This window comes from Pseudoliparis swirei, chromosome 20, assembly GCF_029220125.1.
Source record: "Pseudoliparis swirei isolate HS2019 ecotype Mariana Trench chromosome 20, NWPU_hadal_v1, whole genome shotgun sequence".
Classification (NCBI taxonomy): domain Eukaryota; kingdom Metazoa; phylum Chordata; class Actinopteri; order Perciformes; family Liparidae; genus Pseudoliparis; species Pseudoliparis swirei.
In genome coordinates, this window is record NC_079407.1 from 12,961,674 (window position 1) to 12,977,909 (window position 16,236).

Genomic DNA, 16,236 nt, shown 5'->3' on the forward strand with positions numbered 1-16,236 from the left:
AGGTTGAGCAATCACACATTCACGTAGTATTTACATTTTCCTCCCTTGCAATTGCCATTTTCACGTTTCATTGTCCTGCCTCGTGAGAGGTGGAATATGTATGTGACTGGACGGCTATGCAAAGCTATTAGCATCCATGCAGTTTGAAGATGCTGCTCACTGACTGTCTTACCTTTGCCATAATATCAGCATAAGACATATAGAGATGGTCAACGTCAAGTTTCCTGTAATGAGAAAACACACAACAGGATAAAACAAGTTTCACGAAGGGAACGGATTATTAAAGGCGAGTTGCAGGAGAAGCCCGATTCTCACATCTTCTCTGTGAGAGCTGTGCGGCTGAAATGAAGAATCAGCTGATGAAGGGGGTCCGGCTTCGTCTCGGTCTCCTCTTCCTCTTCCTCTTCTACCTCCATGGCTTTCTAATTATTGGAGATAACGTACGATTGGAGTTAATGGCCCATTGTGTCTATGCTAAGATTTTAATTTTTTTATTCTATCAATCACTTCTCCGAGTTCAAAGGTACGATGACTTACTGACAAGTCGTCAATCATCTTGTCCTCAAATAAGTAACCTTCAGTCTCTAGCCAGTTGCGTTTGTAGGCGTCCAAGAACATGTTGGTTGCCCTGTGCCTGTGAAAGGACAGCAGAGGGTTGTAATGGCTCATGTCCAGTTTTCTGATTATGTTATTGAGCGTTTCTTTCGTTGAGTATGAGGGGAGTCATTACGCGGGGACGTTGTAAAGGGGCGTCATCCTGAAACAGGCCACCACGGCCCTGCGGCGCTGTTTGGACAGCAGTTTGTGCCACACCATTGTCTTCGACTTGAAGGGATGCTCAGTCTACAGTGGGAGAGAAAAGCCGTCGACTGAACAAATCTTACTTTTGTTGAAAAGGTTTGTCAAGACAATTTAGGCTGCGAATGGCCACCAAACAATGGCTTTGATGTGTATACAGTCGTGTGTGTTTGCTTGCAGAGCACGAAAGCTTGTGTCCTTTACTCACCACCTCAATGTGGTAAAGGACAGCAGACACCTCTTGAACCCTCTTTACCACCTTCTCAGGATCCTCAGCATCCTCAGCCTTTCCGGATAACTCCTTATACAAGGACATCTGCCAGCGCATAGCAGGGTCCTCCACCTGAAATATAAAAATGTAAAATGTTATCTTCTAGAACAATTATCTTTTTCGTCATTTCGGAGTCACTCCTGATTTAAATTTTGACCAATAAGTCAACAGCTACATCTTCCTGCTGCTGCTTCAGCTAGCACAGTCCCCCCTGAGCTGATCACTGTATCGAGTTCCTACGCCTGCCTTACAAGATTCACTCCATCTTATAATGTGTTAACATGTGACCCCATTTGGCCAAATGATGGCGTTAAAATCAAAATTTCACAACTCCTACATAAGAAGTCTGATTTACACCAAACTTAATGCAGACATCCAGCACCTTTTAAGTAGAACCATTGAATATTTGCAACCATTGGGGTCAATCATCGCAAAACATGCAGGATAGTTCCACACAAGTACCTGAATCGTACCACGAGGGAATGCTATGAATGCAAAAACTTGATGTGACATAACGCAAATCCGGACAGATATCAGAAATTGTTTGTCCAATCATAACAAACCTCCCAGGATAGTTTTCATCACAATGTAGACCACCGTGTGAAAAGCCCTTTTGAAAACGCTCAATAGGGGGCAGCACTAGTTCAAAAATGTGCATGGGCCTGGAACAACTTTTACCATAGATCAATGACACTTTGTCTAAACATCCCAGAATGTAGGGAACATTTTGTATCTAGCTATTGAAACATGTCACCAACATATTTACTTCGACCAATAGGGGGCAACGGTGTCGGAAATGAATCGTCATAAATCCTGTTAGTTATCTTTAGTGCAGGTGTTGGAGAGTGTCAATGGCTAACCTCCTCGCAGGTGTCTGTATTGGCCTGAACCCTGGAATTGTTATTTTTACAAAGGGAATATTTATATCTATTGTAAATGTCTACTCACCTTGCCTTGCAGATGCAGATTGTTGTGCAAGAACTCCCTCACCTCTTCATCTGTGTCTCTCTACGAGGGAAGAGACTCAGATTCAGGCGACATTCTGAATGTATTTGTTCAAAAAGTGGCTTCAAACACTTCAAAGTACCAGTGAGTATCTGATCTTGGCGAGGTTGATGAGCTCCTGGTCAGCAGGAGAGCACATGTTGAGGCCGATAGGAAGCAACTTCTTTAACGCTGCAACGATAAGAGAAGTCTGCACGGAGTAGCGATCCCCACGCCGCTTCTTCTTGGTACGCTCTTGCTCTGAGCCTCCAGACTAAAGACAGAAGGAAAAGTTCAGACCAATCCATCACTGTTCCATTTACAAGCCCGAGCACCTCACACGTCAAACATTTACTTTACAGAAAATATTTTTGTGACACTTCTAACACAAGTCATAACACACAATTAACAAAAGGAGAAGCCCATGACCAACTGTCGAGGAACATTTTACGCACAACATGCTGATAAAGTCAATCGACAAGTGAAGTGAATTATTCATCTGCTGAAATCGAACAACACATCTTCTGATCAACATCAACTTGTGGTGGCATTTCAGGTGCTTCACTGCTGCAGTCGTTACACACAATGCAGCCTCACTGTTAGTAGTGCAGTGGCCAGACAGGGCACACACACCCTGTCCACTGGACAGCACGCGGAACAGCACAAGTCTACGGTGGGGGGGGGGGGGGGTGCTCATTATCGGCTGTTGTCTGGCCTCATAGGGAGGGGCGCGGAGATGAACAGGCAACATAAGCTGACCACAGTAATGCTCATCTGATATCCCCAGAGGAGGTTTTCATATTTATCTTACAGCAACCACAGAAACTAAAATAAGCACCAAACTACATACTCAACGATTTAACAATTTACCAGGGTCAATGAATTCAATATGGTGGGACGAGTCCAGTTAGTAAATGGGTTTAAGCTAATAGAATGGTGAGAGTGAGGGATGGTAGGTTTTTATGTTGTTGGTGTCAACAGGTAGTGAAGATGAAGCCGATGATAATTCTTAAAAGAGAAGAGTCCCCCATCGCGGGAATCTTTACCACAGAATGCTGAAAGAAATCCAAGCGTCAATAACAAGATCGCAACATCACAGATGGCACAGTAGCGCGGGCTCCACAACTGTATCCAACAGGAACGATCTGAAGGCAAACTGTTTATTACTCAAAAGACAGATAGGGGGTGATGGCGCTCAGCTGCAGGAGTGCACGCTCCGAAAAAACAAAAGGTACGCAGCTGCTCAACCGAGCGCCATGAAACCTCTCCGGCCACTACGATCTACGGCAAAGAGCTTTCATCAAGCCGCTCCAGACCCCTTACTCACACATATACACAAATATAAAAACACGCGCTTGTGGGGCTAACACATGCCTAGTCACGCTCAGTATCACTCAAACATGTCCTACTCACAGGAAACATTGATGAAAGAAGCAGTTTCAACTACATCTCCGTTTACACAGTATTATCTCACCCGTTGATATGCATTAGAGGAACACTGCTAGTACTTGATATTGTTGTGAGTTCTTTCCTGATCGTGTTTATAATCCTGTTTGCTTGTATGTGTGTGAATATTGGGGTCTGAGTTTTAAGGGGAGGTCCATGGGAGAGCTTGATGAAATGCCTCCCAAAACTCAGGGTGCCATGCGATCAGCACAGCGCTCGTGCACAAACACAGTCTAACCTCTCCATCTCCGGCCTAGAGGCCCAGCGTCCAACCCCGACACAGGATATAAGGAGAAAACACAGTTAGCGACACTCCTGCTACTGCCTTAACACTGTATACTGCCACTTACATGGTCCTGGAAAAGGAAGTCATTAGTTATGTAATGTCCGAGTACTCTAACAATTCTACAAAATGATTATCGATTACCTGACATTCCTATCCAAGGAAAGAAAGCAAATAACAGCTGAGAGGGGTTTCATTTAAAGTCTTACCGGCTTGGAATGGGTGGTGTTAATGGAATATGAATTAGAGTGTAGTTTCTTCATGTGTTACAAGATATGGAGTAAGTGAATGAAAAGGCTACGTTCTTCTTGGCCAATCGTCTGCTTGTCCGCTCTCACCATGCTCATCTTGCTCTTACTGTCGGCAGTCAGGAAGGACATGTTGTTGATCTCATTCATCACCACAAAGTTCTGCTCCTCCCTCTTAAAGTTCTGGAATAAAAAACACACAGAAAGGTGGTGGATGGGAAAGGATAGACCAGGGGCGTTTGTAGGATTCAAAGAAAGGAAGGGGGGCTAAGCCCCAAGGGAAGCGGCACTCTTGGGTATGTTTGCGCGAGTAGCCCCCCTAAAATAGGCCCAACGACACCACAAGTCACAAAATAGAAGGGAAAAAAAGCTCAGAAAACAGAGACTCACGTGAGATTTGGACCAGAAAATGAAGACCTCTCCCACCAGCCTGAAAAGCTCCTCTGCATCTGGGTCTGGACAGGTCAACCACCTTGCTCTGCAGACAAGACCGACCGCAATGGATGAACTCAAGCACTTGAATTAAAGTCTGCAAGTCCTAGTCAAGAGCTGGGAAAGGGTCAGGACTTATTTGAAACGGCCCAAACTGGTTTAGACAACATTTTAAAATGAGTGAAATACCTTATTTATCCTTTTGACAGATAGAAGGGCAATTACACTGGAAACCGCTCATAGTGAGCAAAGAGCTTACGACAGAATCATTTATTTTCAAATGTTGTTGAAGTGTAAACTGTTATACTTACACTATACATCAATAATGCCTTTTGCATATCACATCGTGTCCTCATGAGTTCAGGTACCTGTTATTGTCCACGTAGCGGATGACCAAGGGGTAGAGAGCATACAGGTCCCGACACAGCACAGCGAACTCGTCCCTGATGGTCCCGTTTTCGTTGTCCTCTATCTTGCCCTCCATGCGCAGCTGATCCTCCTCCGCCACCACCTTGCCTGTGCGCTTCTTCAGCTTTTCCATGGTGGGGATGAAGTGGGATTTAAGCATCTCCGGTTTCGCCCGGCTGACAATGGGCTGGGCGAACACTGGACAAGGGGCACACAGGAAACAGCAGGAAGAGTCAGCATAGTCTCCTCCAAATATGAGATGTACAAAATGTGGAAAAGAAGACGTCTCGTATAACATTGTGAATCTTCCGCCCACTGACCTGCCAACCTCTTCATCCAGGAGGCCTCGTCTATGCCCAGGTTGTTAACCACAATCTTCATGATGCTCCCCAGCAGCTGGTTCAGCTGCTCGGAGGTGACGGATGTGCACAGCTGGTCCTCCATTTCAGGGAAGTTCTCCAGGCCCCTCTCCCACCAGCGGGGGAGGTAGTTGCACAACATGGGCAAGGTGATCTCAATCACGTGGGGCATTTCTTTGTAGCGAGCCCCGGACTCAGCCAGGTTGTGGATCTCCTTCATCAGGACCTCCAGCTCTGGGATGTCCGTGCATAGCTCCTCCACTTGGTTGGGAAGACCCAGAACTGAAGAGGGAGAGAGAAGACGGGCCAAGTAAATGTTAGGGAAACAATTTATTATCAACTAATTCTCGGACAATGTTGTGCTGGGGAGGAAAACAAGGCAACAAAACTCACTGGTTCTCTCTCTGGGAGTCTTGGTGGTATATACAGAAAACATGTTGAACTCATTCAGCGATGGCTCAAGGAAGGCCACCGGCATAGCTGCTGCTAAGTGGGCCAGACACTCGCCAAGAGCTGGCCGCTGTCTGCAGAAGAGACAAATAACACAACATCTTTATGAAATATCAAATCCAAGCTTTGAGAGTACACTTTTCTTCCCTGGGTAATGTTCTTATAGGGTTTAAGGATTGAAGGTGTTGGATTTTAAATATATTTAAATTATTATAAGATGCCCATCATGAATAATAATGAATTATATTAACTCGACAATCAAATCCCACATAAAAGCAAATCGTTAAAGGCACTTTCTTAGATCCAGAGGTCTCCACTCACTTATCCACATGTGGAGTCTTCACTGTGCCCAGAGAGTAGATACTGCACATCAAACGGTAGCAGGATATTTGCAGGTCGTCCACTGAGGATGGGGAGAAGAGAGGCATTAGCTATGAGTCGGCCCTTTGTGTCGCCAGGGCGAGCAGAGACCCCTTAATTCAATTAGAGAGGAGCGTTTCACTCACACATGACGTCATCCCCAAACTGGTGCTGGGCGATGTGGTCGAACAGTGATGTGAGGACTGGCAGCAGGGCATTGGTGGTGTAGCTGATGTTCTGGGACACACCCTTAACCTACGGGAACACAGACGGAAGGACAGATATCAGCTCAAAGGGAAGATGAACTTGTGAAAAGCTAAGCAGTTTGGTGCCGTCTCTCACCTGGTTCCGACTGGACACTTTGCCCAGTTTCAGATTCTCGACCATCTTCTCAATGTCATCGGCAGCACTCTCAAAGAACTGGCGCAGGACGGCCTTCACAATCTCAGGGCCCGATTTCATAACAGTCCTTGAAAAGGAAGACACAACGTTCATCTCCGATGGTTGGTCGGTTTCCTCCTGGGGTTACGGTATGAATAGATCATGAGTTACCTGGCATCCAGCGAGCGTGAGAGGATGTGCAAACAGTTCACGACTGCGCCTGCATCCGTTCCTGAAAACAACAGAGCAGAGGCAGGTCGTCTCTAATCATTTATCTATAGAGTTAAGCACTCCACTAAAAACAGAAAACACAAACAGTTGCAGTAGAACATTCATTTGTAAACATCACAAATACTGTACATAACATAACTGAGACAACTTAAACACGCAACTATAAAACCGATTAGATTAGAGTGAGTGACTATCAGAGACGCATGGTGGTGGAGATGGAGAGTGAGGCTAAAACACATCATGCCTCCTCACATAAGCCAAGCTGTTCTGTTCTACCACTTCAGACATTCATGCTCAAATTGCTCTGTTCTGAGCGACACGCTGGTATTTTATTTGCTTTTAAAAACCTAAACTCAGTGTTGGAGGCAACCCGAAATAAGAAAATTCATGACCAAGACCAGAGTGTTTCGAGACCAGGATTTTGAAGGGTCCGGACCAAGGCCAGACCTGTCCCACACTGCGTGATACACATCAGGTAAAATGTTGAACATGCAAACCTGAGATCCCTCCAATGTATCTGAAAGATCCACAGTCGCATCAAAACACAGAAAGCAAAGGAAGACTCCTTTTTATTCACCTCTTTTAATGCCGCATGTACTGCTGATGTGTGCATGTATGAGTGTACCATCTAATGTCATAATTGCATTGGCATTGAAGAGGTGAGTTGTATGTTGGAATTTCCCTTTGTTCTCTATGAGCAGTCAGAGTAATGATGTTCAGTAATACATCAAACGATGCACAGGCAGCTTTGTCATATCCATGCAGCCTGGGAATAAATCGATTAACATCGCGATCTGAGCAGAGGCTTTAAAAAAGTCTTGAGACCGATCGACGGTGTAAACATCTGGGCCCAGATGTGTGAACAATGCATGCACACAAGAAGCTTGAGAATGTGCCTCGTTGTTGGTGAAATGATGAGCTGGACACAAAATATATGACGATGTCACATTTTGTAGGTTATTTTCCAGTTTGAACATCTTTGCATTGTATACAGCATTCTGTGAAATGTCCATCTGAGGCCTCCGAGCCATTTTGTAAAGTTTATTTTAAGATGAGCTCAAGGAATTAGTCATTGATCATCTCCGAGGTGTTTAACAATGAAGACTGAGGTATCATCACAATGACTGTTTGCAAGTACATGTGATCCATTTATGGTATCTGCGCTATAAATAGTCATCATCGTGTTTAACAATCGCAGGTAATTGGAGAACCTTGATCTATTTTGCTGTTCTTCTCATTGACAGGTGTAATAAACCATTTTTGGCTACGCGTATAAAAGGCAATTAAGCTTGTGCACGTGAGTTCTGTTCCACAATGATTGAGATTCATAAAACCCAATATGGCTCATGTGCATCACAGAAATCCGAGAATATAATGCATATTCATATTTCTGCCTTTGTGTGTTCACAAAGTTTTAGTTGGGAATCTTGGTTTCATGAGTCTGGTTGCAGAAGATAAAAATCAAAGCCAAGCAGAAGGTGAGCTTAGGACAGAGCAGCATTGGACGAGTAGATCCAGTGAGCAGTAAGAAGGGGATGAGAGTGTAGAGAGGACACAATGTACAGATTGACATCATGACATATAAATGGGAAGAGAGGAAGGAAGAGGAAATGAAAAAAATCTGGCGAAATGAAAATAAATCCAAAAGAAAAGAAAAAAACTGATTCCACAAAGGGACAGAGATGGTGACCGGGCAGAACGCCACCATGCAGGCTCCTTACCAAAAAGAGAAATTCTGTTCCTCACCAAAGCAGCCAATTTACAGAAGATACTGAGATCGGAGGAGAAAAAAGAGGAGAGGGAGGGACAACGGTAAGGGGAAACAGGGCTGAAAAGATGTTTGAAGAGACACAAAAAAAGCCAAAGGGAGCTCAAGGATTTTTAACTGGATATTGCACAATAGGAGAGAGATGAAGAGAAGAGGAGCGACACAGTCCCAGTACTGTACTAGAGGAAAGGTAGACGGTGAAGAGAACATCTTTTGATGGACGTGTTCTAAAGCTTGTGCTGGACATACCTTGCAATCATCTCCTTCTCCTTGTTGGAGGAAAGCCCTCCACTCCCCAAGACTTTAGCGGGAGTGGAGAGGAAGTAAAGGCAGTGGTTCTTGAAGTATTGATTGATGAGCGGCAAGAGGATCTATAAAAAATATAACCAGATTAAATATGAACTGCAGAAGATAACTACCTAAGGAGCAAACTTTTCATGCCATTAAACATCTGACCTTGGCAAAGAATTTGATCTCTTGTTCATGTGGCGACTTCTCCACTCTTCCACTGCTGACCACAGCCTCTGTAAAAAAACAGAATAAAATCGAGTCAGCCCTCAAAAGGTGCGCGTTGATTAAACGATACGCTTTTAAACATTGGAAGTCTCGCAAACCAAAGTACCGAGATGAGCAATGAACTCCTGGGCGATGTCCATCCATTTAAGAAGCTTCTGGAGGAAGCCGTAGGCGAAACGCTTCTCAATGGAGGAAATGTCCTGCTCCATGTCCTTCAGTCCCCTGAAGATGGAGAGAAGAGAGAGGAGTAATGATATGAGAGAGGAACATGGACAGAACTGGGTCGTTCCTGTTATGCAGCAACATCTCTGTCCACATGAGTTACCTCCGGACATATTCTTTCAAACTAAAATGGGTGAAATATTAAGAATAAAATGTCTCGTAGCTGTTTGTTTATTTGTTTTTACCATTTTCTTAGTTTACTGTGTGTCTCTGAAATAATTTCAGCATTGTTTGTAGTTTCTCACGTAAAATAAAAAAAGACTACGTTTACACTGTGACCATTTTTCTAACCATTTTTGGAAAGTAACTCAAAGGTGTAAAGTTGTGAGAGAATGAATTTTCCTCCATGTGTCATGATGTTAATCTGTTTGTCACACACTTAAAATGTCCATCTTGTTCGACTTAATGATGAAGAAAGTTGTGATGAAAATCATCTGATTATAGACCTTTTCTGTTTCTATGGAGAAGGCTAGATCACTCAAAGAGCTGACTTAGCTCAACATGTGTCACCCTGTTAGGTCTACAGACCAATACAAACTAGTCATAGTAGTTATCATTTGAGTGGGATATGTTCCATCCATCTGTGCTCTCATCTTAAATAAATATGCTGATACCTTGTCACAGCATATCCATTGAGCTGAAGGAACTTGAGCAGGTCCTGGGCCTTCTCCCTGTCCCTGGCCTTCTCCTTGGCCGTCAGGGTGTCATACGGCACGAGCAGAGGATGGGTGCCAGCACCTAACACAGTTCATTGTTGGACTCAGACTGCAAACTAGCAATCATCAAACTCTTCAGATGAGGATGTGTCATAGAAACCCCCGCTGACCTTTGGCCTGAAGCTCCAGCTTCTTCTTCCTGCCCCAGGTGTTATGGTAGTTCTCAGCCAGCTGCTCGGCCATAGACTGCACGGTGAGGGTGACAACGTTATATAGTCAGGCTCCTGACAGGCCAACCGAAAATATGAGGCCTCCAGTTATGAGTGCTGTGACGGAAAGAGACGTACCAGCAGCTCTCTGGACAGGGTCATTCCTGCGATATCGATTGGCTGAGGGTTGTAGCCGTGACTGGGATCATAAGTGGCCTGAAGACAGAAAACACATCATACAGAGAAGTGGTTCTCCACGTGAGGTTTTAGAGACCTTTATTTCCCTATTGATTTATCATTCATTGAAGTATGCACAAGTGCACAATGTTTAAGAATACTGAATTTCAATGGCTCACAAGTGTGTACTGTGAACAGACAGGTCAGATGATTTGTGAAGACCTTGAGGGACAGCTGAGTTTCACATAATCACATCATTCAAGTCAATTTGAATTATAAAGTCACACATTTCTTCAGGAGCTTTACAGCCGGTGCAACATTAGACAACGTATGTGCTAACAGGGTGTTAAGCAGCTTCCTGGTGTCACCAAACAGACGTCCTCACCACCGTGTGACCTGCTACACAAACAGATGCGACTCTCCAGAGCCACCTGCTACTGAACTCAAAGCGCAAACAATAAATCCAGCAACAGCGTAATCTAATACCGGGTGTATGTTTCACTCCTCTCTCTTTTACCTGAGCAGTTTGGGAGATCTTGCGTGTGGCGGCCTTCTTCTCCACTTCCACCTCCCCGTCCCTGGCTTTATCCAAGGTCCACTCCCAAGCCAGCATGGCTTTGGTGGACTCTTTGATGGGCCAACGATAAATCTCCTTGTCCTGAGAAACAGAGAGAAGAGGATTAAAAATGAACAGCGTGCCTGTGTTCAGACCCGACCGAAGAAGCGTTACCTTTTCAGAGAAGGTTTTGTAGGGCCGCAGCATTGGGTGAGACTTTGCGTTCTCATCCAACATCTCTCCGTAGGTCCAGTTGTTCTGAATCTGAAAATATATTTTTATCAATTGAGATGATTACGACAAAGTACAAAACTATTTCAAAAAGACACACCGGCACTTATATATACATCTGGTAATTTAAATTGTTCTTAACTGACCTTCTCAAAGGCCCATCTGTCATGCGTGTGCTCTGCAAACTTGTTAATGAAGGCATCCAGCCTCTCTGGGATGATGGTGCTGTGAATAAGTTCATATTTAGTGTGAGGTTATGAATACCATCCACTATTTATTGCCATGTTGTGACCTGTGGATTACGTATGTACTTCCCTGTTCGGGTTTTTCCTCACAGTCACCTCCTCATGTCCAATTGCACAAAAACATTTTCTTCTCGTAATGTGCAGTGAGTATTTAATTATACGAATGCTTGTTGTGTGCGTGAAGTATTCCTTTAAAGAACAAGAAGTAATGGGACTTGTGTGAACCCTTTTCCCCCTGTGTTGTATTTCTCTGCTTACTTGGTGGTCTCCACTGGTTTGGGGTCAAAGTTGCCTTCAGCATCCACAGAGGCTTTCTTCTCCACGTGAGAGTAGGTGGCGTCCACATAGTCGGGCGGGATGGCTCCTCCTATAGCACAGAGGCACGGCATGGCGATCTTGAAGAGCTCTGCGTCGTATTTCTGTTGTTCGGATGACAGCGGAGAAGTAACGTGGTAATGTCGCAAGCATCAAACCTGTGTGATCACAGAGCTTGGCCACCAAGAGATTCCTCTCTCACCTTGTGCGCCAGAGATTCCACGATTCCCCAAAAGAGTTTACGAGACAGATGTAGCTCCTCCTCTGTGGTCACCCCGAAATTACCCCATCCGTTAGGCAAGCAGTAGTACTTCCAGCAGCGCTCGTAATGATTGGTCAACAGCTGAAACAATGAGATTACAGGTCAATATCAAATATATATTTAATGAATGGTATTCCCAAAAAGATATTCTCCGGTAATTACTGTATGTAACAACTGAACTAGAAAATGCAATAAATCACTGCGATGCAATCTTTGCTGGTGATGCATACATTTCTGTGTTTGAATTGATCGTATGTGAAACACCCAAAGATTGGGTGTGCACATGTTGCATTTATTTTCAATAAAATCTAAGTTATAATAATATAACGTTTTCCATTGTTTTAAAAGGAAACAAATCAAGAACAAGAGGACGAAATGGCAGGCCAACCTTAAGAGGCATCTTTGCATATTCGTTGAGGATGGGCACATCAAACACCAGCCGCCTCAGCAGATGCTGCAGCATGGAGGGTCGGAGGTACCTGTGAATGTCATTCACATGCTTCATGAGGAACGTAGCGGTTTAGAAGTGGATGCTGTTTCTTTCATGTTCTTTCGGGGTCCTAAATTATCGGAGAATATGTTGCAAATTAAATCTTTTCATTATTAAAAGAGTTGAGTCGCGTTCACGTTTGAACTACTATCTGGAATGCGGTACCCCTACCCAGTGGTGCCACGGTACTTTACTCTCTGCAATACCGCACAAGTTTATTTAGTTGTAAGTTTAGGAGGATTCTCTACACGACCGCCAACTATTGCAACCATTCATATGCCAATTATCATTCACATGTTTCCAAATAGGGAGACGGGGATTGGGACTGACTTGCAGAGCGACATGAGGCACTCCTCGATGACGTCCCTCTGAGCCTTGGTGAGGGCTCGGCCGCGGGACAGGCGGTAGATGGTGTGGAGCATGGAGTCGATCATGATGGCCCGGTGCTCCGTCCCAGCAAACAACGGGGCACACTTGGTGAGCAGAGGCAGCACAGCCGAACAGAGGTAGCGGTTCAGCGCCAGAGCCATTTCAGTTGTACTGAATGACCCCTAAAATCACAGAGGGAGAGCAAAAAAAAGATTTGTACCCAGTGTAATACTTTGTAGACGGATGGAGGAGTAGCTAACGTGTCGTTTGCTAGTCACCGTGTCCAGAGAGGCTGCAGCTCTCATGTCAGGCAGGAAGCCGACCTCGAGCACATGAAGCAAGAAGTCCTGGTTGTCGATGCAGTACACTCTGTCGAGGAACAGCACCATGGAGGCCTTGTGGTCTGGCAAAAAACTGGCGGACATCTTCGGCTCAAGGATCTGCCCATCTGTGGCTATGGACGGAAGAAATCAGATGCAAATGTACCTAAATATTGCACACTTGCACAGCGCATCCATACTTGATTCCGACTTAGTGTCTCACCTTTCCCGTATGCAGGAATCTGGACGGACAGGCTGATGACTCCCACCAGATCCTCTATGGGAACCAGAGACCTCAGGATGGCCCTGATCCTGAGAGCTTCACCCTTGCCTGCTTGGATCAGCTGTCGACATGAACATTTGCGACACACTGTGTGAGACCAACCGGCCAAAGCACCTGGAGGCTCAAGGGGAAAAAAACTATTGTGTGAAACACCGCTCTACTCACGTGCATCTCAGGGGCGCAGCGACCCAGCAGATCGATGAGGGCTGAGTAGAAGGACATGATTGCATTTCCCAGATGTATACGGTTCTCCTCGTGCTGTTCCTCACCTCCGAACCTGCCAATCAAGAGAACATGTTAGTGTAGCTTCATAATAATGTCCATTCAGTCATTTGTCTAAATTGTTATTTGTTGAGTCAAACGGTGCCGCCTGTATCACATCTACAGCCCCAAGATGTTTGGTTAATTTAGCTTTTTCTTTTCTTAGCCCGACACCAATTAACCGGTGACTAACCGGTTACTTTACTCCGCTGCGCCACCGTTTTAAAGAGTCAAAGATGTTCTCTTGGCATGCCTGGCGGCAACACTTACATGAAGCGCCTGTCTTTCTTGACCGTGGGTCCATCCCTCGCTGGATCCTCTGAGATCTTGATGGCCTCCTCCATGGCAGCCAGCAGACCATTCCCGCCCTCTCCTCTCAGGGCCGGGCCGAAGCACTCGGGCCGCCGGATGAGCAGACGCACCACCACGTTGGCGTTCTCTTCCACGCTCTCCCCTGTGAGAGGGTACGGATGTCAGTGACGGTTACGGTCAACTCGAAACAACAGATGTAATCAGCGCATGGGAAGCGGCTGACCGTTAACAAAGACAGCAAAGCGGAGGAAGTCGAGGTATTTCTCTCCTCCACAGGGGTTCCAGCCGATGTCAGGGTAGCCCTTAGAGAGGAGCATTGGACACATCTGGAGACCGCAGCCCGCCAGGTACATCACCACCTGCATCACCACACATTGTGAGGAGACACCAAGAGAGACTATAAGCTAACAAGGCCACCGAACCCTCTCATGCGTTTCCTTGTCATCACCTTTTTTTATTTTCTCATACCATTTCCAGGTCCTGCTCTTGGAGAGCCAAGGCCAGCTCATTGTTGTCAATGCAAGAAGCCGCAGCCACATCCAGAGGTGTGGACCCCCGCATGCCTACAAATACGAGATAAAGAAGTCTGCATTTGTTCATTTTATAGGCCAGTAATTCTATATTATTCTATAGGTTTACTAAAACATTTCACAGGGCCTCTAATTATCATCACATTTTAGTCTCATCTTTCCATTTTTCTAACACAGTTTTCAAACATTCCACACACAAATAAATCAGCATTTCTATATTAGATCTGGAAGAAAGTTATTTCATGGACGGCAGAGTGTAACAGAGTTATCGTTAGCAGATACTGACCCAAGCCAATGCCGCTGTTCTGCAGCAGGTAGCTCAGATGGTCAAACATGGAGCGCTGGTTCTGTCGGCTGATGCGACAGAAATAGCAAAGGAAACGGCAGCAGTTGGTCACCATTTGGGGGAATCGAATCTCCTGGAGGGAAAGAGTGACAAGATATGCTCTGTTTACTACGGGCTGTAATTGATTCAAGTGTCCAAAAGAACACTTAAACCGTTTTGACTAAAAATAAGACAAACTAAGACTGAAAAGCAGCAGTTACCTTGGAGTCTCCTCCTCCGCCCAGCACATTGACCATCACTTCCATGACAGTCTCGTGCATACCAAGAGCTCTCATCAGATTGGGGTGTTGGTAGAACACCTTGTTGTTCATAATGTTCCTAAAATAATTTTAAAAAATAAGTTCCTGTTAAATTCTGATAAAACATTGGGAACAAATCCACACATCCAACCAGTCCTCATTTGTTATTGAGAGGTTACCTTCTCTTTCCCATTTTGCATTGTGGGATTACATCTTTTTTTGTTGCAAGGCACATGTGCCATCTTTATCACAACAGCGGATGCATGAACACAAACTGACCCAATGCTCTGGATCATGAGCCGCTCCTCCTCTGGGCCCATCTGGACGATGAGCAGCGAACGGATCTGTCCCAAGCACTCGAGGAGGTCCATGCTGTCCTGGACGGACACGGCGTTGATGGCGTAGGCTTTGGGCAACGCTCGGATCAGCTCGCCGAGGCCGTCGTACTGCCGGTGGAGCAGGCTGAACATCAAGCGCACCAGCTCAGGGTTCTGAATGAACGCCTCCTGGGCCCAGTGGATCATGGTGTGGGAGATCAGCTCCTGAAGGCTGCCTTGTTGAAGGGGACACAAAGAGGTACAGTGTGTCTATTATGTAATATCTTGTGTTTAGATTTGAATGGATTCTTCAAGAATGAATTTGCTATTTGTTTGGAAGTTTGAATATCATTTGGCTGCTCCTCTTACTGGGCTTTACTTCCTCCTCGACCTCTGGCTTCTCCTCCTCCTCCTTCTTCTTGCGCAAGCTCTTGATCTTTTCGGCTAGACTGATGAGTCTGCCCCTCAGCGAGGTGTCCACCTCCTCCTCCTTCGCCTCCACCTCGATATGTATACCTGTGAGTGAAATGGGAAGTGAATATTTAGAGACAAACACGTGAACATGAAAAGTCATCCACACTTGGAGTGTAAAATAAACACACAGAATCTTTAAAGGACTTCTCACCGCAGTGAAGCAGGAGGTCATTGTGAAACTCTACCAGAGTGTCCCGCACCTCCTCGGGCACTGGACTGTTCTCATCATCTGGACTGTGCTTGAATTTGGTCAGAAAGACGACCTTGAGGAGGATCACAGTCAGATAACCCCATCGCAGAGTTTGTTTCTTCTAGTTTTGAACGAGGCATTGCGTTTCAAACAATCCCAGATATTTTTGGGGGGTTTGGATCAGAACGTATTTGTTCTGTTGTCCTCCATCCTACATGTCACAGAATGAACCCATATGATAATATGCCTAAAAAACAAAGCCTCAAACAACATTATTTTATACAAGCCCATCTCCTT

The 16,236-nt window shown here is 45.2% G+C and overlaps 1 protein-coding gene across 5 annotated transcripts in view; it reads right to left on the reverse strand.

Moving 5' to 3' along the window:
• ryr1b (ryanodine receptor 1b (skeletal)) overlaps positions 1 to 16,236 on the reverse strand; it is a 74,063-nt gene that overhangs the window by 22,446 nt on the left and 35,381 nt on the right. For 3 of the 5 annotated variants that reach the window (XM_056440360.1, XM_056440357.1, XM_056440362.1), the window contains 42 exons: positions 15,901 to 16,012; positions 15,645 to 15,791; positions 15,238 to 15,511; positions 14,920 to 15,037; positions 14,660 to 14,792; positions 14,312 to 14,406; positions 14,067 to 14,202; positions 13,802 to 13,985; positions 13,436 to 13,547; positions 13,211 to 13,331; positions 12,946 to 13,121; positions 12,629 to 12,849; positions 12,197 to 12,287; positions 11,749 to 11,889; positions 11,490 to 11,650; positions 11,133 to 11,211; positions 10,930 to 11,019; positions 10,717 to 10,857; positions 10,161 to 10,238; positions 9,984 to 10,059; positions 9,772 to 9,895; positions 9,042 to 9,157; positions 8,876 to 8,943; positions 8,669 to 8,790; positions 8,373 to 8,422; positions 6,592 to 6,652; positions 6,382 to 6,508; positions 6,186 to 6,294; positions 6,001 to 6,082; positions 5,623 to 5,753; positions 5,191 to 5,511; positions 4,831 to 5,068; positions 4,421 to 4,508; positions 4,121 to 4,213; positions 3,738 to 3,752; positions 2,157 to 2,327; positions 2,018 to 2,077; positions 1,007 to 1,141; positions 731 to 843; positions 538 to 634; positions 316 to 422; positions 173 to 224 (listed from right to left, as the gene is read on the reverse strand). In XM_056440360.1, coding sequence (XP_056296335.1) covers positions 173 to 224; positions 316 to 422; positions 538 to 634; positions 731 to 843; positions 1,007 to 1,141; positions 2,018 to 2,077; positions 2,157 to 2,327; positions 3,738 to 3,752; positions 4,121 to 4,213; positions 4,421 to 4,508; positions 4,831 to 5,068; positions 5,191 to 5,511; positions 5,623 to 5,753; positions 6,001 to 6,082; positions 6,186 to 6,294; positions 6,382 to 6,508; positions 6,592 to 6,652; positions 8,373 to 8,422; positions 8,669 to 8,790; positions 8,876 to 8,943; positions 9,042 to 9,157; positions 9,772 to 9,895; positions 9,984 to 10,059; positions 10,161 to 10,238; positions 10,717 to 10,857; positions 10,930 to 11,019; positions 11,133 to 11,211; positions 11,490 to 11,650; positions 11,749 to 11,889; positions 12,197 to 12,287; positions 12,629 to 12,849; positions 12,946 to 13,121; positions 13,211 to 13,331; positions 13,436 to 13,547; positions 13,802 to 13,985; positions 14,067 to 14,202; positions 14,312 to 14,406; positions 14,660 to 14,792; positions 14,920 to 15,037; positions 15,238 to 15,511; positions 15,645 to 15,791; positions 15,901 to 16,012 — 5,166 coding nt within the window. The remainder of the gene's footprint in view (positions 1 to 172; positions 225 to 315; positions 423 to 537; positions 635 to 730; positions 844 to 1,006; positions 1,142 to 2,017; positions 2,078 to 2,156; positions 2,328 to 3,737; positions 3,753 to 4,120; positions 4,214 to 4,420; positions 4,509 to 4,830; positions 5,069 to 5,190; positions 5,512 to 5,622; positions 5,754 to 6,000; positions 6,083 to 6,185; positions 6,295 to 6,381; positions 6,509 to 6,591; positions 6,653 to 8,372; positions 8,423 to 8,668; positions 8,791 to 8,875; positions 8,944 to 9,041; positions 9,158 to 9,771; positions 9,896 to 9,983; positions 10,060 to 10,160; positions 10,239 to 10,716; positions 10,858 to 10,929; positions 11,020 to 11,132; positions 11,212 to 11,489; positions 11,651 to 11,748; positions 11,890 to 12,196; positions 12,288 to 12,628; positions 12,850 to 12,945; positions 13,122 to 13,210; positions 13,332 to 13,435; positions 13,548 to 13,801; positions 13,986 to 14,066; positions 14,203 to 14,311; positions 14,407 to 14,659; positions 14,793 to 14,919; positions 15,038 to 15,237; positions 15,512 to 15,644; positions 15,792 to 15,900; positions 16,013 to 16,236) is intronic. The other 2 variants (XM_056440361.1, XM_056440359.1) reach the window with 1 other exon arrangement.